The sequence below is a fragment of the Sturnira hondurensis genome, unplaced genomic scaffold, assembly GCF_014824575.4.
Source record: "Sturnira hondurensis isolate 20B ecotype Veracruz unplaced genomic scaffold, ASM1482457v3 Scaffold0016684, whole genome shotgun sequence".
NCBI lineage: Eukaryota > Metazoa > Chordata > Mammalia > Chiroptera > Phyllostomidae > Sturnira > Sturnira hondurensis.
In genome coordinates, this window is record NW_028089315.1 from 1,197,291 (window position 1) to 1,220,130 (window position 22,840).

Sequence of the window (22,840 nt, forward strand, 5' to 3'; positions counted from 1 at the left end):
TCTGAAACAATTTGTATTCAGTTTGTAGATTACTTATAACTAGGGAGAAAGTGATACGTTTTAGCATGTCAGGGATAAAATTATGAGACAAAAGTATATACATGTATTGTTGAAAGGGAGGAATGGCATGGGTGAGAGGTTGAAAGATTTATATTTATCTATAAAATAATTTTTAAATAAATTTAAACATATAGTACAACATCTGAATGGTAATTAAAAGAGATTTGTTTCTGGTGTTTTTGTTTCAGGAGGGTATTTTTTATTGTTTACTCTGTTACAGTTGTCCGCACTCTTTGGCCCTTTTCTCAACTCTACCCAGCCCCTGATTTACCCTCCCCCACACATTAGATCATCACCATGCTGTTGTTTCTGTCCTGCATATATGTCACGCATACATGTTCTCAGGCTAATTGTTTCACTTTTCTCTTCTCGTTCTCCTCTTCCCACTCCCCTCCAACAGCTGTCAATCTGTTCTATGTATTTATGCCTCTGTTTCTCTTTTATTTGTTAGTTTATTTTGTTCATTAGATTTCACGTATAAGTGAGGTCATATGGTATTTGTTTTTTTCACTGGGAATATATAATAAAAATCCAGAAACATGAATTTAAAAGAATATTTGAACCCTTATCTTCATAGCAGCATTATTTATAATAGCCAAGATCTGGAAATAGTCTAAGTTTGTGGGAAGCTGGGGTAGAAAGGGCACATGGTAAAGTGGCAGCTGGTGGACCAGATGGGGAAGGCAGTGGCAGAAGACCACTGCTGAATGTACACAAGCCAACCCTCCTGGGAATTAGCAACAGGGTAGCCTCTGAAAGGGTACAATCTGCTTGTGGGAAGTGGGGGAACTGAGTGAGAGTGGGGTGAGAGCTGAGCAAGCTGCATCATTCCCTCTCTGACAGCTTCCCCCAAACACAGCACCACAACGAAGCAAAGTGGGCTGCCCTGTTCTAGAGAATACCTAAAGGTCTACCCCTTACAATGGAACAAGTGCTCCTGGGCAAAGAAATATGGCCTAAATGAAAGAACAGATCACAAGTCTAGAAAAGAACTAAATAAATGAGGAGATAACCAACCTATCAGATGCAGCGTTCAAAACACCGGTAATTAGACATTCACAGAAATGGTTGAGTATAGTCATAAAATAAAGGAAGAAGTGAAGGCTATGCAAAGTTAAAAAAGAAAAAAATATATATATAGAAAAGTAATAGTAAAGGGAAGAAACGGCACTCAAGTCAAGATTAGGGAAAAAAGGGAGAAAGATAAACATTCAACCAGAACAGAGTGAGAAACAAGAATTCAAAAAAAAAGAGAGAGAGAGTTAGAGGAACATCTGGGATAACTCTAAAGTTTCCAACATCTGAATCATAGAGGTGCCAGAGGAAGAGCAAGACATTGAAAACTTATTTGAAAAAATAATGAAGGAAACCTTCCCCAATCTGGTGAAGGAAATAGATATGTAAATTCAGAAAGCTCCAAAGTCCCAGAGAAGTTGTATTCAAGGAGGGACACACCAAGGCACATCCTGATTAAATAACCCAAGATTAAAGATAACAAGAGAATCCTTAAAAGCAGCAAGGAAAAAAGGAGACCATTACCTACAAAGATGTTCCTATAAGACTATCAGCTGATTTCTCAAAAGAAACCTTACAGGCAAGAATGGGTTATATTCAAAGTCATGGAAGAAGTATTTAAAGTTACGGAAGTCAAGGTCCTACATCCAAGATTATTCTATCCAACGAAGCTATCATTTAGAATGGAAGGACAGATGAAGTTCTTCCCAGATAAGATGAAGTTGAGGTGTTCATTATCATCAATACTTTATTACATGAAATGTTAAAGGAACTTATCTAAGAAAATGAAGAAGATCAAAATCATGAACCATAAAATGACAACAAACTCACAACTATCAACAATTGAACCTAAAAACACAAAAACAAAAATAAAAACAAACTAAACAAACAATTGGAACAGGAACAAAATCACACAAATGGAGAGCACATGGAGGGGTATCAGTGGGGAAGAGAAAGGGGGAGAGTGGAGGGAAAATTTACAGGGAATGAGAAGCATAATTGGTAGGTACAAAATAGACAGGGTGAGGTTAAAAATAGTGTAGGAAATAGGGAGGCCAAAGAACTTATATGTATGACTCATGGATATGAACTAAGGGGTGGGAATGCTGGTAGAAGGAGTGGTGCAGGGTGGTGGGGGGATAAAGAGAGAAAAAATGAGTTAACTGTAATAGCAGAATCAGTAAAATATACTGTGTATATATATATATACATATATACATACATATATACATACATACATATCACTGGTTTTTCTTGAGAATATTTGCAGATTTATTATCTATACTTTTTATGTTCAATATGACCATGCAATGAGTGAACAATTAATTGTAGAGAAAAGAAAAGAAATCTCAGAAAGGAATTTAAGAGAAGTATAAAAATCAATGAGATTTTTTTGAAATTTCTAATACATTCTGTTACCACAGACTCCAATTTTTCTAAAGATTTTATTTAAGTATTTTTAGAAGGGAAGGGAAGGAGAAAGGGAGAGGAATATCAATGTGTGGTTGCCTCTTGTGCAACCCCTGCTGGGAACTGGCCTGCAACCCAGGCATGTGCCCTGATTGGGAATTGAACCGCGATTGTGTGGTTCGCAGGCCCGTGCTCGATCCACCAGCCAGGGTACCACAGACTCCAATTTTGATGTTATCTTAAGTCACAAAAGAATAAAATTCATCTCTATACATAGATTTTCTTCAAAGCAACTCTCTTTTGTATTACTTTTATCCTGAGGGAAATACTAAGAGGGTATTTCTCAAGACCCTTTAAATAATTGTGAGAAATGAAAAGTTTACATTTTATTTAGAATCATAGTAAGAACAATTTCTGAATTAGCACTAGGGGGCTACTCTTTTTTTTTATCAGAAATCAAAAATCTAGAGAAAAGACAGTAGCTGCCTTTAATAACAAAATACAATTTCTAAAAATATACAATTACTATTTCATTCTTAGCTCTTCTAATGACTAAGCATATTTTAAAAGTTGTATAAAATCCAAGGGCGGAGACCTTTTACTAAATTCCCTTTTAGGTTGTTTGGCTGGCCTGATACAGCAATTAACAGGAGGACAACACATTTAATTTTATATGTGTTGTCCTCCTGTTAAAAAAGTAAATCTCAAAGAAGCAACCAAAGTAGGCATCTTTTATGGCTTTAGATAAGGAAATAGTAAATTTGTAAAGATGGCAAAACAAAGAAATTTAGACTTGGGATAGTAAATTAGTGAGGACTGACAAGATTTGTTTGTAGCCTTCTGGGCCCTAAAGTATCTATTTCTAGTGATAAGGATGCCTTCTAAAGTCCTAACACTGGTAGGGTACTTTTCACGTGGGAGATTCATTTCTTGCTTTCAGGGGGATAAAGGAGTGTTGGAGTGTTGTTCTTGCACGTTAATTCAAAATATTCAGTAGGCTGAAATGCAACACGTTTGAGTGGCTTATAGGTTTGCCTTCAAAACATTGCAATTATATGGGCTTGGGTATAAAAAATCACTTCTATACTTTTAGATACAATCTATGTAAATGACTTTTCAGAAATAACTCCCATTCTGACCTATCTACTTCCTGTTGATATATAGAATAAGTGCTAATTTTACACCCATTGGTTTTTAGCTCTGCCAGTTTCTTAGGCATATTCTGGGGAGTGAGACTGGAATGGGAGGGGGTTGGTCAACGGTTTAACATTTATAAATGTTCAAGTAAAGAAGGTAGGTAAGTATGTGGACATACTACTGTACTATCCTGTCTACTGGGATGCATGCAAATGTTAAAATGGGTGAATATTTCAAGCAAAAATAAATTTTCAAGAAAAAAGAATAAGAGAGCACTTCTAAAGTGATTTAGACCAAGGCAATCTTGTTACCGCTGTTTTCCTTTTTGAGTGTGGAGATTTAACAGATTCAAGTTGCTAAGTTTTAAAGTTTTAGTCAGCAGTATTCCATCTATCATTGGTGAGCAGAAATGGGATGAAAACCTTCAAGGTCTGAGGTAACTGAGTTAGGGTCAAAAGACTCAGAGCAACTTTAATTATGTTGCAATATTTACTCTTTCTTTCTCCACTGCGAATACCTGATAAGGTAATGAAAGAGTCTTTAATATATGTATCTCTGAGTGAGTTTGGTAGGTGCTTCTAGCCATTTTATTAAATTACAAATTACTTGAATACTGAGCATATAAGTATAAGAAGTCTCTTTATTTCAAGTTTCCTGTGATATTGCCTCAAAAATAAATCAGAACATTGGCATGTTTGCCTCACTCATTTTAAAACTAGGTTATATATAATTTCATAGCATTTGTTAAGAGTCCATATCTTTCCTGGCCCCACTCCGTGCAATCAGTATTAAACTTAATATACTTTTCAGTTTTATATAAATATGCTTTGTAAAAATTACATTGTAGTTAGTTTTCTCTGAGATATTTATAAAAATAACTTTCTGTGTAGTTCTATTAGGTACATATTTTTATAAATTCTTTCTTGGAATGCATTGATGAAAATTACTACTCATATAGTAAACCATTCACTCAAAAGCAATGAGGGTCTTTGATACGCCAGACCTTATTTTATAGCATGACTATGAAGACTTGTACATTGTGTTGCAATCCTATGGGGCCAGAGAATTGGAGACTTTTAGTCAAGAGGCTAAAGGTTCAGGGACCAGAGCAATACCACTTCTCTGATAGCCATTAAGGATGCTGTTGTCAGCTCCAGGCCCATATTCTGTTAAAATTCCTTATGGTTTTCTAAATTGTGTTCAGAATATGTGTATGATTTTAAATTCCTGCATGTCAATTTTTATGCTTGATTATTCTGTATTTCCTTGCACAACTACACTCACAATTATGGAAGTTAACTAATAGTTTTATGTATTTGTTTAATGTTAGCTCATGTATTAATGATATATGGAATAGTAATGCATATTGTGTAAACACTAATTAAACCAACTTGGATAACATTATTGTCATGTTTGTAATCACATTTTCTAAATTGATAGTGTATCAATATTATCTTATTCTTATGAGGACAGAAAAAAGAAATGAAGGAAAATAAGAAAAAGGAAGAAAAAATTTTGGTAGTTTTTAAATATGTATCAGATTTTAACATAGCAGTGGACATAAATGTAAACTTAATGGAATCCCATAAAATATTTATTCAAATAAGCATATTTTATTTATACCACTCCAAATTTATAATATTTACTTTACCCAGAATAGCCTTGAGCAGTAACATTTTACCAGAAAGATGAAAATATTTTTTTTGTTTTTTTCAATTACCAGCAACTTGACTTTAGATAGATTTTTAAGACCCAGTTTGATTTGAAGTGGGACAAAATCATCATAGATTAACACCTTCCATGGGCTCACAAGTTAGAAGTATGCATGAGACCTATTTTTATATTTCTCTTTATATTATATATTTTGGTGAAAAGTTGTGGGGAATCTTGACATATGTAGAAATGATGTTGGTATTTTTCATTACTACATCTCTGCTCCTAATAATGAAGAGAAGAAGAATTTTTCACCCCTAACAGGCTTTTTTGATATTATAATTATTTTAGTCTGATTATTAAAAAAAAAAAAAAACAGCAGACAAAAGAGAAGCTCTGAAAACCAATAGAAGTTTCCCCTTTGTAAGAGCAATTTACATTGTAAGGGAAAGCTCCATTTGTTAAACTCTGTCTCTCTCAGTATCTGGAATAGAAGGATGACAAAATCTATAGAAATTTATTAATGCAGAAGGCAGGAACTTAAATGTGAATAACAACCATACCCTAATTTACTGTGCTTTGTCTGAAAACCGGTCTCTCTGCCTGCCAATATCTTCTTTTCCTTTTGTCTTTAGTTGAAGATAGTGTTTCAGATAGTTGGTGGTTAGGGCCATTCAGAGGTTACCCAGTTTTTGTGGTATCTCCCATGTACATAGAAAATATAAATACTATTAAACTTCTGTTTGTTTTTCTACTGATAATCTATCTTTTGATACTGGAAAGTCTCAGGGAAGAATGTAGATAGTGGAAGGAAAATTATTTTTCTTTCCCCTTGCAATATATTCTTCGGTCCTTTTTTTTCCACTTAAAAATTCGCATTTTATAGATCAGCATTTAGTAAGTGATATCTTTCCCAGTATGAGATAAAAGCCTAAATTATGTATGTTGGTAAATACATACCCCTTTTTAGGCACTTGTATCTATTTTATGGAGTGGTGAGAGATTTTTTTTTTAAAAGACTGAAAAAAAAAGATTTAGGATAGAAAATACTCTACTTTGTCTATTGCAGTGTCCTGGTGGTAACATGTAAGGTGTAAGGATGAGTAGCATGATAATATGGAAATATTGATTCTGGAATATTAAAGTAGTCTGACAATATTCAAGATCACATAAACATTTTTCTTAAATTGCAATTGATACAGTTTTTTTGTGAAAATTCATACTAAGCAGTCATGATTTTAAAATGATAGAGTTTATGATCCAGTTGTATTTTATAAAATTTAAAGTAAACCCATAAATTTACTTTAAAGTAAGATTTTTATATATGCGAAAACTCATACATTAAAAGTATAATTTTAAGGAAAAATGAACATATGCTACTATATAACATTAACAATTTTTTGCACAGAGAAGGAAACCATCAACAAAATAAAAAGACAAACTATATCTGGTAAGGGATCGATTTCCAAAACATATAAGGATGCCATGCAACTTAACACCCCCCCCCAAAAAAAATCCAGTTAAAAAAACGTGCAAAGGACCTGTAGACTTTTCTCCAAAGAGGACGTACCAATGGCCAACAGACATATGAAATCATGTTCAGCATCACTAATCATCAGGGAAATGCATATCAGAACCACAATGAGATACCACATTACACCAGTCAGAATGGTCATTAACAATAAACCAACAAATAAATGCTTTTGAGGATGTTGGGAAAAATAAATCCTTATATACTGTTCAATGGATTGTAGATTGGGTCACTGGGAAACATTGTAGAGGTTCCTCAAAAAATTAAAAATAGGGCTGCCAAGTGACAAAGCAATTCCACTTCTAAGATTATTTATCCAAAAAAACAACAACAGTAAATCACAAAGATACATGCACCCCCATGTCCACTGCACCATTACTTACAATATCTAAGATGTAGAAGCAGCCTAAGTGTTCATGAATAGATGAAGGGATAAAGCATATGGCTCCTGGCCAAGCAGCTCATTCGGTTGAAGCATTGCCACATACACTAAAAGGTTGAAGATTAGATTCCAGGTCAGGGCACAACGTACCTAGGTTTCAGTTTGGATCCCACATTGGAGCATGCACAGTAGGCCACCAATCTATGTTTCCTTCTCACATTGATGTCTCTCTGTCTCCCCCTGCCCTTCTCTCTCTAAAATCAATTTTAAAAAATCCTCAGGTTGGGATTTAGAAAAAAGATGTGATATGCATATACAATATAATATTACTCAGCAATAAAAACTAAATAAAATCTTTCCATCTGCAACAGTGTGGATGGACCTAGATTATTATGCTAAGTGAAATAATTCAGACAGAGAGAGATTAAATACCATGTACTTTCCCTTATATGTAGAATGTAAAAACAAAACAAAAAAATGAATAAACAAATCAGAAACAGATCCATAGATATGGGGAATAAGCCTATAGTTGAAAGGAGAGCTGGTAAAATATGGGTGGAAAAAAAAACTTAAGAAAGGGGGAAATTTTTTAATTGGTAAATAAATATCAATGCCTCTAAATATTATGCAGGAAAACATTTTGTAAGCAAGATAGAGTAAAATAAAATATATATTAGTATATGCCCTGGCTTATACTTATACTTATACTTATACTAGCTCAGTGGATTGGGTGCGGGCTAGAAACCAAAGGGTCGCTGGTTCAATTCCCAGTCAGGGCACATGCCTGGATTGTGGGCCAGGTCCCCAGTGGGAGCCACGAGAGAGGCAACCACCTATTGATGTTTCTCTAACTCTCTCCTTCCCTTTCCTTCTCTCTAAAAATAAATAAATAAAATCTAAAAAATAAAAAATATATATTAATATATTACTTAATTTTTTTAAATTAATGAAGTAAATTCATGCAACATAAAATCAACCATTTTAAAGTGAACAACTCAGTAGCATTTGGCACCCTCACATTATTGGGCACCCACCAGCTCTATTTCCCAAGTGTTTTCATCTCTCCGAAAAGAAACTCTGCACCCCTTAAGCAGTGACGTCTCATCCCTGCTCTCCCAGCTCCTTGAGACCAACCACTTGTGTACTGTCTCTTCGAATTTACCTATCCAGCATATTTCATGTAAATGAATTTGTATAACATGTGACCTTTTTAATCTGTTTTTTTTTACTTAGCATAATGTTTTCAATATTTATTAAAGTGTAGTATATATCATTACTTCATCTTTTTCTGTGGCTGTGTTATTGCCTACACACGCACGCACTAAAATTGTCTATCCATTCACTTATTGATGGATGTTTCAACTGTGTCCCATTTTTAGCTACTGTGAATAGTGTTGCTCTGAACATACATGTAAGTATAATTACTTTTTGTAGTTAAGGTATGCAAAACAGAATTTTAAAAATACAGAAAAAATAATGAGTCTTTAAGATAATCAAATACAATGAAAGCAAAGGCATTTCTAGTTTCTACCACAATGAATGACAAACTGTCACTACTACTGTCATAGTAAATGTTCTGGATAGAGACAAATGGGGCCAACGTTTCTTCCTTATGTCCTCATGATAAACACCCTTTAGATCAACATAATTAATATAAATTTCTTATGGAATCACTCTCACTCCTTAATATGGGCTGCACATAGTGATTCCTACTGAAAGACTTGGAGAGGGAAAAAAGAAAGAGAAACTGCAGGAGGAAATTCTGACAGACACAACCTCAACCAGGTATCAAGGTTAACATAATAGATAAATCATGTTAATACGTACTTTAGATACAATGTGATAAAATGACACTTTACCTCCATGGTCTCCCCAACCCCCAGGTCACGTAATGCCAGTCTGATCTTTAGGAAAATCATTATGTAAAGCCCCATTGAGGGACATTCTACAAAGTACCTTACTAGTATAGTACTGCAAATTGTCCAGGTAATCAAAAGCAAAGGGAGCCTGTTAAATGGCCAGAGCAAAAAGGAGCCTAAGAAGCCATGATGACCAAGTATAAAGTGGTATTCTAAATGGGATCCTGGAACAGAAAATGGACATTAGTTAAAAACTAGGAAAATCTCAATGAAATATGGATCTTAGTTAATAACAATGTATTGTCAGAGCAAAAATGGTACTGGACAAAGTTAAGTGGGTAAACAAGACTTCATTCAAAACCACTGCAATGGGAAGGAGACCAGAATGCAATGGGAAGGAGACCAGAATGCTTTTCCACTGAAAAGAAGGGATGGAGAGTTGATAAGAGCTGGGGTGGGAGTCCTCTTCACAAGGAAAAGCATTCTCTTGAGTTTTAAGATATGAGATTATGTATAGTAATTAAACTTATCATATCAATCATTTCGCAATATATGTAAGCCTTTAACCTTATACAGTCCTGTAGGTTAGTTGTATCTCAATTAAAATAGAAAACAAAAAATATATATAACTGTTCTCTTGGAAATATATCTAGTGAAAAAAAAGTTGAAACATAATTCCCAAGAATGAAGAAACAAATAAAACAATTCTTATTTAGAAATTTGGAACACTAGCTTATTTTAATGTTACTAGCAGACTACATGTAGACAAGTAATAAACTCAAAACACATTAGACCAGAAAAAAATCATATGAGACATATAAAAACATTTCTTTAATAAAAGTATAACAGACCTGGTGAGTTTTCTTTTCTTTCTTTTTATGTTCCTCCTCATTTTTCTTTTCTCAGTTATGTTCTTGAAATAACCCATAGTTATCTAATAAATCTAAATTGATCAAAGCATTAAAAAAAGCTGAGTTGGAAGGAAAAAAGGTCCATCTTTACTTGCTAATTGGTCTTCTCAAAGGGCAAGTAAAGCCCTGACCATTGTCGCTGAGTTGGTTGAGCATGAACCCGTGAACTGAAAAGTAGTGGGTTCCATTCTGGTCAGGACATGTGCCTGGGTTGCAGGTTCAGTCCCCAGTTGGGGCATATGTAGGAGACAACTGATCGATGTTTCTGTCTCTCGTCAATGTTTCTCTCCCTCTCTTCCTCCCTTCCCTTTTTTTTTTGGAATTAATAAAAGAAAAAAAAAAACATTTTTCTTTCTTCATGATGAGACAGTTTCACGATTTGGAGCAAGACACTCCTCTGAGGCTGTGCTCCTGACCTCTGACAGTGACTAGGAAGTAGGAGCCCTATCTTCCTTCCTGGTTACATTTCAAAGGGATGATTTCCAGGTCCTTGAGAAAGAGATTTGGGCTATAAAACTGTCAACAGGTTGAACTGGGATGAATATGAAGGTGCAAACATATTTTTGAATTACTGTTTTCATTTTCTTTGGATAAATGGTTCGAAGTAGAACTAACTGCTGGGTTGTGTGTTACTTCTTTCTCTTTTTAATTTTTTGAAGAATCTTTGAATAATATTTTAATAACTACATGGTAAATGATGGTCACTAGATGTATGACAGTGATTATTAGGCATCTAAATATGGAATCATGTTGTACACTGAAACTAATATAACAATGCATGTCAAATATTGTTTAAAAAGTTAGCAGGGAGAAAATTCATGTCCCAAAGGGGCAGAAAAAGTTTTTCAATTGCAAGTTCTCTAAGGTAAATGCTCTGGGAAAACAGAAGTCAAGTGATAATGGTCAGGAAGAAACCTGTCTAGAGTTTAGTCAAACTGAGGGAAACATTAAGTCCATCGTGTTGGGTTTTTCTTTCTCCCTCACAGGACCGTGCACAAAATCTGAATGAAAGGCGAACCACCACCACCACCCTCACAGTGGATGTGCTGGATGGAGACGACTTGGGTCCAATGTTTCTTCCTTGTGTCCTTGTGCCAAACACTCGTGATTGTCGTCCAGTCACCTATCAAGCTGCCATACCTGAGTTGAGGACTCCGGTAACTATTCTTTTCTTCTTCCCTCACACCTCTTTAGCCCCAGTGAGATCCTGTTCAAGTATTTTACAGACATATTAGCTGAGAATAGCAAACTTCACTATATGGATGCCCAAACCCAGTTTTGGAAACTATGGGCAAATTTTTGGTCATATTGAATAATTATATCACTTACAAGGTGGAAGACGTGTTGTGAAGCCACAACCCATTTTACACTGATTAATTTATTTTTCCACCTATAAATCATAACAGAGTTAAGTTCTCCATAGGTTCTAGGAAACTCTGAAGAATAACTCTAACATTTCTTTAAATTCACATGTAAACGTGTAATCGTAAATCAGAGGACATGCAGGCCAATGGGATGTTCTTTAGCCTCTGAAGTTTCTGAAGTGTTATTGGAAGTTATACATAGCTCTCTGGTGATGGAGGCTAATGAAGCCTGAGTGTAAATATTTATCCCTTAAACATGTATTTTAAAAAGGCAAAAAGGTAAGTCATGAACATCTGTTTTCTACACTTGATTCTATATGTAATTTTTTAAATTCAAATGGAGCTATAAATTGATGTCAGCTTGGAATTCATAGCTTGGGCCTCCCTGGATGAAAAATACTTGTACCTAAGAATAAAAATTATAAGGCAAGTAGATATCCTGCTTAGGTTTAATATTAAAACTATTAATTCTCTGTTAGAAAAGTCTAATTCCCAAGAATCAATTGTTTGATGAATAGCTTTGTAATTTCTCAGGGAAACAATAAGTTTTCTGAGCTAGTAACATGGCTCATAATGTCAGAATTTGTTGGAAAGTAATTGATTTTTATTCTTAGCCATGTGAGAACTGTAGGGATCCTCTTGGTATTTGATATTTTTAAAGAATAAAACAGAAATTCAGCCCCCTGAATATAAATTACATTGAGTTCGATCCATTTCAAGGAATTTTTACTCAATATTTTATTTATTGACTATGTGGTCTTACTTGCAGTAGACCTGAAACAACTGAGAATCACTTTTGTGTCTGCTGACATTCATGATCGCTGGTCTAGTAGCTAATATGAACCAAAAAAAAAAAAAAACCCTTAAGGAAAAAGAATAAATGTTATGATGTGCACTGAATAAAGAAAATAATGTTCATTTTCAGCTAAATGGGTAATTTTTATTGAATATCAGTAAGAAGACTATTAATAATGGTGAACATTAAAATTTTTAATCATGAGGAAAAATAATATTTTAATATTATGTTATTTTTCTGAGTTAATTTATGTAGCTGGTGTACCAGTGGTATTCCCAGATAAGGGGCATACAGAAATAGTAATGACTAGAATCAATTATAAGTCTGACTGTCTAACAGCACTTGATGTTCTGAAAGAAGTAAAGGAAGACAGAAGTTGCCATTTGGGAAGCAAAGTGGACTGACTTTACACAGAATATTTGAGCATCTCTTCCTCTTTCTTCCAGATTATGGAATAAGCATCTCTCCCATAGTTATGTCATTTCATGCTAGCAACAAACCATGCTCCAAATTTGGGGTAAAATTATAGATTATAATAATGACTGATGGTTATATTGAATCTTCAGTTCTGTGCCAAATTCTACAAAAAATGTTTAAAGGATTTTATTTATTTTTAGGGAGAGGAGAAGGGAGGGAGAAAGAGAGGGAAAGAAAGATCAATGTGTGGTTGCCTCTCACATGGCCCCGACTGGGAACCAGGCCTGCAACCCAGCCATATGCCCTGACTGGAAATTGAACTAGCAATACTGATTCACAACCCGTGCTCAATCCACTGAGCTACACCAGCCAGAACCTACAAGAATATTAATTGAAATCAACTTACATAGTTGCCATTATTATGGTCCTTTTACCGATGAGTTTTCTGAGGGATAAGGTTTAAGTAGCTTTCCGTGACTTATAACCAACAAGTAAAAAGTATTTTCTTTTAAAATAATGTATTTTGAATTAAACATAATGCTATACATTTGATAAAATTGTTTCATTATCATTTTAAGATTGACCCATTCTTTAACATTCTGTGAAATGAAGAGTGCTTTTTAAAAATATTTTATTTATTTATCTTTAGAGAGGAAGGGAAGGAGAGAAGGAGAGGAATATCAATGCATGGTTGCCTCTCGTGAGTCCCCTGCTGGGAACTGGCCTGCAACCCAGGCATGTGCCCTGACTGGGAATCAAACCGTGATCATGTAGTTTCCATGCCCACGCTCAATCCACTGAGCTACACCAGCAAGGACAAGAGTGCTTTAATTTAATATACTTAAATAATTATAGCAAATATTTATTCTTTAAAATGTATGTTTTTATTGCCCTGAGAAAAAATGTAAATATATGTACTGGTGAAGTGGGCAAGTTTTCTGATTATTTGTCACCTTGACTGAGAGCTGGGTACAACTTTCAGAGTGATTCAGTAAGAAAGCTGATGATTCTAGCTATTGGCTCAAGTTCAGCCAGGACTGTGAACCCCAGGCTTCTTTTCTGCTCCACGTGGGCCTCTCCAAGGCTGTTTGGTTTCTCCATAGCAAGGTGATGAATTCCAAGAACAAACTTCCTGAGAGGATCAGACAGAACTTTTCTGAACTAGTCTCATAGTTTACTTTGTTACTTCTGTTGTCAAACTGTCAGGTTCAAGGAGTACAATGACATACCATTCCCTAATAGCAGGAGTATCTCAATTGCATCGAAAGAGGAACATATCAGGAAGGCAGTTTTTTTGCATGTAGCAATGTTTGGGAAAATAAAGTCAGTCCTAGTGCTGACATCAGGTTTCCATGTGTTCTCCCACGTGCTACCTTGGACCCCCTCTGATTACTACGGTTAAGAAGTGGAGCTGGTTCTTGAGTTTCATGTTCAAATTGCGGTGTTTTTCTTTGTCTTTTATTTCTTTTTTATTTTATTTCCCATTACATGTTTTGTAACATTTCTGGAAATTTCTGTCAATAGTGCTGTTCTCAACATGCATGTAAGTGTAATTACTTTTTATAGTTAAGATATGCAAAACAGAATTTTAAAGACACAGAAAAAATAATGATTCTTTAAGATAATCAAACGCAATGAAAGTAAAGACTTTTCTAGTTTCTACCATAATGATAAGATATTGCTATTTAGAGCGAGAGAACTATCCATTAATGTCAGCTAGACAGGACGTGATGACTCTAATTACATTCTTGCTGATTTTTCCTGAACTAATTCTACAGATCTTGAAGGTTTGACACCTCCTCACCTTCTTTGTGAAATTTTCTACTAATTACCTCAGTGGTATTTTTGATTTAAGAAGCCATTCTAAGTTTCAGTACAATGCTCACAGAATCTATGAGCTCAGCAAAACTTTAAAAGGCAATCTATTACAGTGTTTAACTCATGAACCTGAATATAATAAAAGTAAAAATCTACTATTATTAAAATGCAAATAATCATGTACTTAGAGATAAACTTATCTAATAAGTCTTCTATACATTTTTCTATTATAGAAAATTATCTTTAGAAAAATTAGTACTTTTGTAAACTCTAAGATTGATATACTGGATATGTAAGTATATAGAGTCTCAAGGCTACTAAAGCAATTTGTAGTCTTATAGCTAATTATTATTTATTAATTAATTTGATAAATATCTATTAGACCCTAATGTATATTGTATTCAATGTTGAGGAGTCTTGATAACTAGGATGAGATAAAATCTTTCTCATATGCTGTTTATATTCTTACTTTCTGAATCTCTTAAAGTTGTTATTCTACCTATGTAGTAAAATTATTTTAGTATTGTGAGTAAATTCTTTGGAATTTGGAGAGTGTACAATCCCTAGCTCCATCTTTTCAATTTTCTACTGAAGCACAAAGTCAGAGTAAATCCTTATACATTTTTTTTCAGAATTGAACAGGTGTATACTGTTTGGCTGGTTGTTTGCTTGGTTGGTTGTTTGGTTGGTATTTGCTAAGTAATTTGTCTCTGAATAGAAACGCTATACTATTAATATGATACTATTGGCACATCATCTGTGTTTTCTGTATATATTTCCTTCACTTATTGTGTTATGTGGTGTTCAGTATTGTGGCATGACTTCCTACCAGACAAGTCATTTAGCAGCTAGAATTCACACTCCTATTTCCTCCCCAGTCCCAGTTTAAAGATTTGGGTTGGACTGCTGAGCCACAAATATCTCCACTTTTGTCTTTGTCATAAAGAACTCCAGTTTTCATGTAACTGTCCAACACAGCTCCCTTGTTTATTTATGGTGCTCTCTTCTTCCAGGAAAGCTTTCTTGGTTATTACAAGGGTAGTGGTAATTTGCAGTGATGTACAACACAGTCTGTTCTTGGCCCACACGCACTGAATCTGTTACAATCTGGGAACTCCCTTCTCTTCTTGTCTGCTAGCTCTTTTCCTCCCCTGGGTGGCCCCAGGTTTCTCCTCATCAATCATCAATAATTTTTTTAAACTAAATTTCTCTGCTTGGATATTTATTTATTTATTTAATCTTAAGGAAAAATGCACTTTTATCATTTGCAACTTGTTTAAAAATATACATTGTTGCTAAGACTTATCAAACCTATATCAGTGAATTTCATTTTTCCCAAATTAGAGATGATATGGATGTTCTGAATGTGTTTTCTGACTTGAAATTGCTCCTGAATTTCAAGCTTATGTCTATTACTTTTCCAGGATATTTTTCAGTGTGCTTCTCACGGATGCCTTATTATCCTTTCTGATGATTTCTGATGCATCCATGTTACCTCTTGCTTGGTGGTCCTTGTGGACTTTGACCTAGACTTCAATGACCCCCTATCCCAAATTCAATCAATCTCCAAAGATACTTTCTATACTGCCTGTAAAACGTCATTCAAATATGTTGGATGACCACTTCCACTGCTAAAACAGCCATCTAAGTCAACTCTGGACTCCCAGCTGCCATCCAGTCTCTCCTACCTTTGAACATCATCTCACTGAAGGGGGTTATTCATTTTTTTGAAATATAATTCTGATATGATTGCACAATAATTAAAGCTGTAAAATGCTTCAATATATTCTATCATATACCAAATAAACATCAAAGTTTTTAGCATATCATTCAAAGTGATTTTATGTTTGACCACTTTGTAATCTTATCTTGTTAACTTGCATAATGCAATTTATCTCGAAACACAGAGCTTTGTATACATGTACTTGAACTTCTTTGAGAAGTTACTCTCCTTTTTCTTCACTGTCTTTAACATATTAAGATGGTATTGTTTTTTTTTAAGTTTTTTATTGTTCAGCAAATTCTTTTTTTAACATTTTTTATTGTTGTTCAAGTATAGTTTTCTGCCTTTTCCCACTACCCCTCCCTCCCACCCCAGGTCTCTCCACCTCCTGGAACTCCCTTCTCTCTGTTTCCATGCCCCCAATTGTTATTGTCCATGTGTCGTTTATAATTGTTCCTGTAAACCTTCACCCTTTTCCTCCATTATTCCCTCCCTTCATCCCGCTGGTCACTGTCAGCCTGTCCTCAATTTCAATGTCTTTGGCTATACTTTGCTTGCTTGTTCATTTTTTATTAGGTTCCTGTTAATGGTGAGATCATATGGTATTTGTCTTTCATCGCCTGGCTTATTTCACTTAGCATAATGCTTTCCAGTTCCATCATGCTGTCCTGCAAAGGGTAGGAGCTCCTTCTTTCTTTCTGCGGCATAGAATTCAATTGTGTAAACGTACCAGTTTTTTTTAATCCACTCATTTACTGATAGGCACTTAGGTTGCTTCCAGCACTTGGCTATCGTAAATTGTGCTGCTATAAACATTGGGGTGCATAAGTTCTTTTGAATTGGTGTTTCAGGGTTTTTAGGGTATAATCCCAGCAGTGGAATAGCCAGGTCGAAAGGCAGATCCATTTTTAGTTTTCTGAGGAAATTTCATACTGTTCTCCATAGTGGTTGCACCAGTCTACAATCCTACCAACAGTGCACTAGGGTTCCCTTTCCCCCACAACCTCTCCAATACTTATTGTTTGTTGCTTTGTTTATGTTGGCCATTCTCACTGGTGTGAAGTGGTATCTCATTGTGGTTTTAATTTGCATCTCTCTGATAGCTAGCGATACTGAGCATCTTTTCATATGTCTCTGGACCCTCTGTATGTCCTCCTTGGAGAAGTGTCTGTTCAAGTCCTTTGCCCATTTTTTAACTGAGTTGCTTGTCTTAGAGTCATGTGAGTTCTTTATATATTTTGGAGATCAAATCCTTGTCTGAGGTATTGTTGGTAAATATGTTCTCCCATACAGTTGGTTCTCTTTTCATTTTAATGCTGTTTTCTTTAGCCATGCAGAAGCTTTTTATTTTGATGAGATCCCATTCATTTATTCTTTCCTTTATGTTTCTTGCTCTAGGGGACATATCAGTGAAAATATTACTGCATAGAATATCTTAGATTTTCCTGCCTATGTTCTCATCTAGAACTGTAATGATGTCATGACTTATATTTAAATCTCTTATCCACCTTGAATTTATTTTGGTGTATGGTGTAAGCTGGTGCTCAAGTTTCATTTTTCGCACATAGCTATCCCAATTTCTCAACACCATTTGTTGAAGAGGCTATTTTTGCTCCATTTTATGCTCCTACCACCTTTATCAGATAGTAATTGACTGTGGAGACTTGGGTTTATTTCTGGGTTCTCTATTCTGTTCCATTGGTCTATGTGCCTGTTTTTATGCCAGTACCAGGTTATTTTCATTATAGTGGCCTTATAATACAGTTTGATATCAAGTATTGTGATCCCTCCTACTTTGCCCTTCTTTCTCAAAATTGCTGCAGCTATTTGGGCTCATTTATGGTTTCATATAAATTTTTGAAGTATTTTTGAAGTTCTATATCTGTGAAATATGCCATTTAAGATGGTATTTGTTATTCAAGTTTCATCTTGGTTAATATGAAATGGTAGGTTTTCAAAGTTAAGCTTTCTCTGTGCCCTCCTGTATTCCTGTTACAAGAACCCAACTCCTGGTGATGGTGGACTTGTTTGCTTGTTTCCCTTTTGCTAGATTGTGAGTTTTTTCAGCTTCCTATTTGTCATTATATCCTAGTAAGAACCCACTCACATTACATAGTAAATGTTCAGTATATGTTGAATTGAATTAAATAACTGATTAAAAGTTCAAGAAACACATATTGTGCCCTGAGATACTGGGCATAAATATGAATAAGCAGCCCTGGCTGGTGTGGCTCAGTGGATTGAGCACGGGCCTGTGAAGCAAAGGGTCTCGGGTTCGGTTCCCAGTCAGGGCACATGCCTGGGTTGCAGGCCAGGTCCCCAGTAGGGGACACATGAGAGGCAACCACACATTGATGCTTCTCTCCCACTCTTTCTCCTTCCCTTCCCTTCCCCTCTCTCTAAAAATAAATAAATAAAATATTTTAAAAAAATATGAGTAAGCATGGCTCCTGAGTGCTCACTCACAATGAGAGTGTACTTATTATTAGTATTTATATGTAAAGCATGCATACATGTGTATTATATATAATAAATAATATATTTATATATTACCATTCATAGTCATATTATTTATTCATTTCTTATATAACACAATTAATATTATATGTTTATCATAAATATATATTATCTAATATTAGCCATGACATGTATGCATACTTGTTTATATATAATTTGAGTACGTCTATTTTAGTGTTTTCAAATAAGAAACAATGGCAGGCATTGTAACACTTGGTCATTGTCTAGTCACTGATAACCTTTAAACAGGAGTCTATTAGGCAGTTCAGATGAAGTAAGCATATTTCCCCGTTGCCATATGGAGTCCCAGTGTACAGTTGTGCCAACACATTGCTCATAGTGCCTTCTTTTCTTTTCCTTAATGTTCCAAGTATTAAATTCTGTCCTCCCTCAATCTTTAAGACAGTTATTTTCGAAATGTGTACCATGGAGCTCTTTGGGGGCCAGCAAAGTGACAGATAAAGAAGGAAACAACTAACACCGTTCAAATCGCCCATACCTTTTTAAAGTGAGGTTTTTCCTTTTAAAGTAGGTTGAAAGGAAAAATGATACCTAATACAACTAGTGTCAAAGTGCATTATTTGCCATTTTCTCTCTGTCACCAACAATCATACCCACATGCTACCAGCAGTAAATGATCCAAAAAGTTTCAGATCTAATTTGGGGAAACAATAGCTAAACACCAAGCAAACAAACAAAAAAATAGCATTCAGCAAGTATTGTCTAGAGTTTGAAACTGTATTACAGTAATTCTGAAAATGGTGTGTGCTCTTATAGTGAAACAAATGGTTCCTTTATTCTTTTTTTATCTTTGGTCAAAATTTATGTTGAATAGACTCAACTGTCTAAAATTTCCACCTGTGAACAATATGAAGATATTTTAAATTTTCTGTGGAACAATTAAAGGATGAAAAACAATAAGAGGAGTAAAATATATTAATATTAAATAAAAAACAAGTCACCATTCTGCTCAGTAATAAGAAAAAGTCTCTCTTTTCAAATTAGTAATTTTTCAAAATATTTTTCAACATATTAATTTAAATTAATTGTGGAAATGTGTGTTTCTATGAAACACACATAAAGAGAAAAGGCAGAGGCATCCAACTATGACTTGATATTTATAGCTTTACGTAAAGATTCACTCTGGAATCACCTGATGGCTCACCAAATTGTGTAGGAAAAAATACCAAAGGTGTTTACTACCACCATGTAGGGTAATATGTAAAAAGTCAGAGTCCATATTGAACGCTGGGTGATGTTGGGAATATTGCTTAATGTCTCTAAACCTCAATTCAAGTTTTTCATCTATAAAATGGCAAAAAAGAGTATAATATATGGGATTTTCATGAGTACTATAGAGTAAGATTCATGTAGCATACTTAACTTGTTTTCAGCAAATACTAAGAATTTAATAATATTAGCTATTGCTATTGTCATTATCCTTGCCACTGGAATTTTTTTATCTCACTGGATTTTTATTCCAAAACTCATGGGAAATAGCACCTAATTCAAATTTGTTATTGAATATCTAGCTATTTGTAACTGAAATCCCAGCCTTAAAAACTGAGATGTATATGTTGATGTAGCCTACTTTATTCTGATTGTGCTACTCCTAATTAATTCAGTGTGATTTGGTCCTTTAAAATAATGCAATACCTTTATTGGAAAGAACAGTGGCCCCCTCTTTTTTGTAAATAAAGATTTGGTATAGTCCCCACTTGTGCTGCATTAACTATGAAATATATTATTGCTTAGGAAAGAGGTCACAGCTGATATAAAATGCCACAAAGTAATACTGTGAGTATTACCAATATACCAATGAATCAAATTTTAAAAGTCCTCTAGGGAAGCAAGTATCATGCTCCCTTTCTTTTTATTTTATGAGTTCAAAAACAATGACTATCAATAAAGTTTTAAAATTGTCCACAAAACCTCTAGTTTCCCAGAGGCACCTCTGGAGCTTCTACAGCAGATAAAAATAGGACTTTCATTCCCAATAATATGTAAAATTCTGCTTTTGTCCAACTTGCTAATTCAAAACATTTGTCATTATTTACTTTAATTAAAATAATTATTGGCTACTAATTATAAATTATGGAGAAAATATTTTAACAAGTTGTACATGTTGAAAATTGGAAACCCTCAATCTTCAAAGCCCAACATCAAGAATAACCGTTATTAATTTGATGCTTGTCTTTCCAAATATCTGGAGGCTGCTTGAAACAATTACAGTTTTTTCATTTCAAACAAAGAAATGAATCTGTCCTACACAAAAGTGAGTTATTAAATGTTCCCTGGGCTAATGGTAATTAAAAAAAAAGATTAGCCACTGGAGATTGGAGAAGTATGTGTTGTGTGTGGAGCGGCAGGATCTTGTAGTCAGAATGTGACTAGAGGGCTAGGGTGTACTTCTGCCCTCTACTCAAATGCGAATTTGCAGGAGAAAATATTTAATCAACCTGGCTCGAATTGCATGCTCACTCTTTGAACAGAGGGCAAGGGGAGCCTGCAACAATGGTTAATTTTATGTGTCCACTTAGCTAGTCTATACTACCCAGATATTTCATTAAACACATTTGGAGGCTGCTGTGAAAGCACTTTACAGTTTACAATACAATTTAAATTACTAAACTGAGTAAAGCAAACTGTCCTCCATAATGTTGGTGGGCCTCATTCAATGAATTGAAAGCCTTACGAAAATATTGACCTCCTGCAAAAAGAGAGAGTTCTGCCAGACAACTGCCTTTAGACTTGAACTGTAACATGGGTTTTTCCATGGGTTTTCAGGCTGCCAACTTCCCTGCGTATCTCGTACTTGTTGTCTTCCCGTAATTGTCGCATGAGCCAGTTCCTTAATGTGAATTTATTTCTGCCTCTTCATCTCAATGGACAGGTATATAGATAGATGTCGTAATTCCTCTAAAGAAAATCAGGATACTGTAAAGAAGGATAAACTGATGCTGAAAACCCAAATAGTAAGGCAAATATATAAATATATAATCAAACAATCACAAATTCTTTTTTAAATTTATTTTCATTATTGTTCAAGTACAGTTTTTTGTCTTTTACTCCAACCCCAGCCCACCCCTCCAGTGCTCCCCACCTCCCTCCTATTTCCACCCCCCTTAGTTTTTGTCCATGTGTTCTTTATACTAGTTCCTGTAAATCCTTCCGCTTCTCCCCTGAAATTCCCTCCCCTCTCCCCTCTCTCTGGTCACTGTCAACCTGTTCTCTATTTCGATGTCTTTGGTTAATTCTTGCCTAGAGTCATGCAGTGGTTGATTTTCATTCTGTCTGAAACCTTGTCAGAATGATATTGAAAACTGACATCATATCACGTCTTTTTTCTGCTTCAAGGTTACGATAGCTTCTTATGAAATGATCATTATTAAGTCTCTTCCTATAACATCTTACATGGCCCTACATGGCCCTTTATCATTGACTGCTGTGGACTGAATTCTTATATCAACCCCAAATTCATTTGGTGAAACATATCCCAAATGTAACAGTATCTGGAAGTGGGGCCCTTGGGAGGTGATTAGGTCATGAGAGTAGAACCCTCATGAGTGGTATTAGTTCATAATCCTTATAAAACAGACTCCAGAGAGACCCATCCTCTCTTGTGCTGTGTGAAGACAACAGTGAGATGGCCATCTGTGTACCAGGAAGTGAGCGCTTACCAGGCAATGAATCTGTCAGTACATTGCTTTTGGAATACTCAGCCTCCAGAACTGTGGGAAATAAATTTCTGTGGTTTATAAGCCACTCAATCTATAGTATTGTTTTATAGACTAAGGCACTGACCTCATCTCTACTTCTCTCCTGCCTGCTCCCTGACCGTCCTTCTGTCCTAAACGTGATCTTTTAGCTGAGGACATATGAACTTATGTGCTACTTTCTGGAATGTTCTCTCTTGACATTTTTCTGTGGTTGGCTTTTTTACTTGATTTTTGGCTCAATTGTTATCTTTTCAGAGAAGCCTTCTCTGACCACCCATCTATGGCAGCCTGCTTCCTCATGAATTCAGTAGTACTTGACCTTGGTTTATTTTATGTAAGTCAGTGGAAACTTCTAGTACATGTATTTGTTTGATTGATTAGTTTCTATCCACTTTCTTTGAACTATAAACACACTACTACAGAACACCTGTTTATCTTCTTTGTGGTCTTATCCTAAACCTCTAGAAAAGAGCCTCAAAAGTAGGGTGCTCAATAAATATATATTTATTTAGAATAAAGTGAATTTTGC

General features: G+C 35.0%; 1 protein-coding gene across 2 annotated transcripts in view; it reads left to right on the forward strand.

Annotated features, from left to right (window-relative positions):
- PCDH15 (protocadherin related 15) overlaps nt 1–22,840 on the forward strand; it is a 791,076-nt gene that overhangs the window by 388,893 nt on the left and 379,343 nt on the right. For both annotated transcript variants that reach the window (XM_037066919.1, XM_037066920.1), the window contains exon 8: nt 10,944–11,114. In XM_037066919.1, coding sequence (XP_036922814.1) covers nt 10,944–11,114 — 171 coding nt within the window. The remainder of the gene's footprint in view (nt 1–10,943; nt 11,115–22,840) is intronic.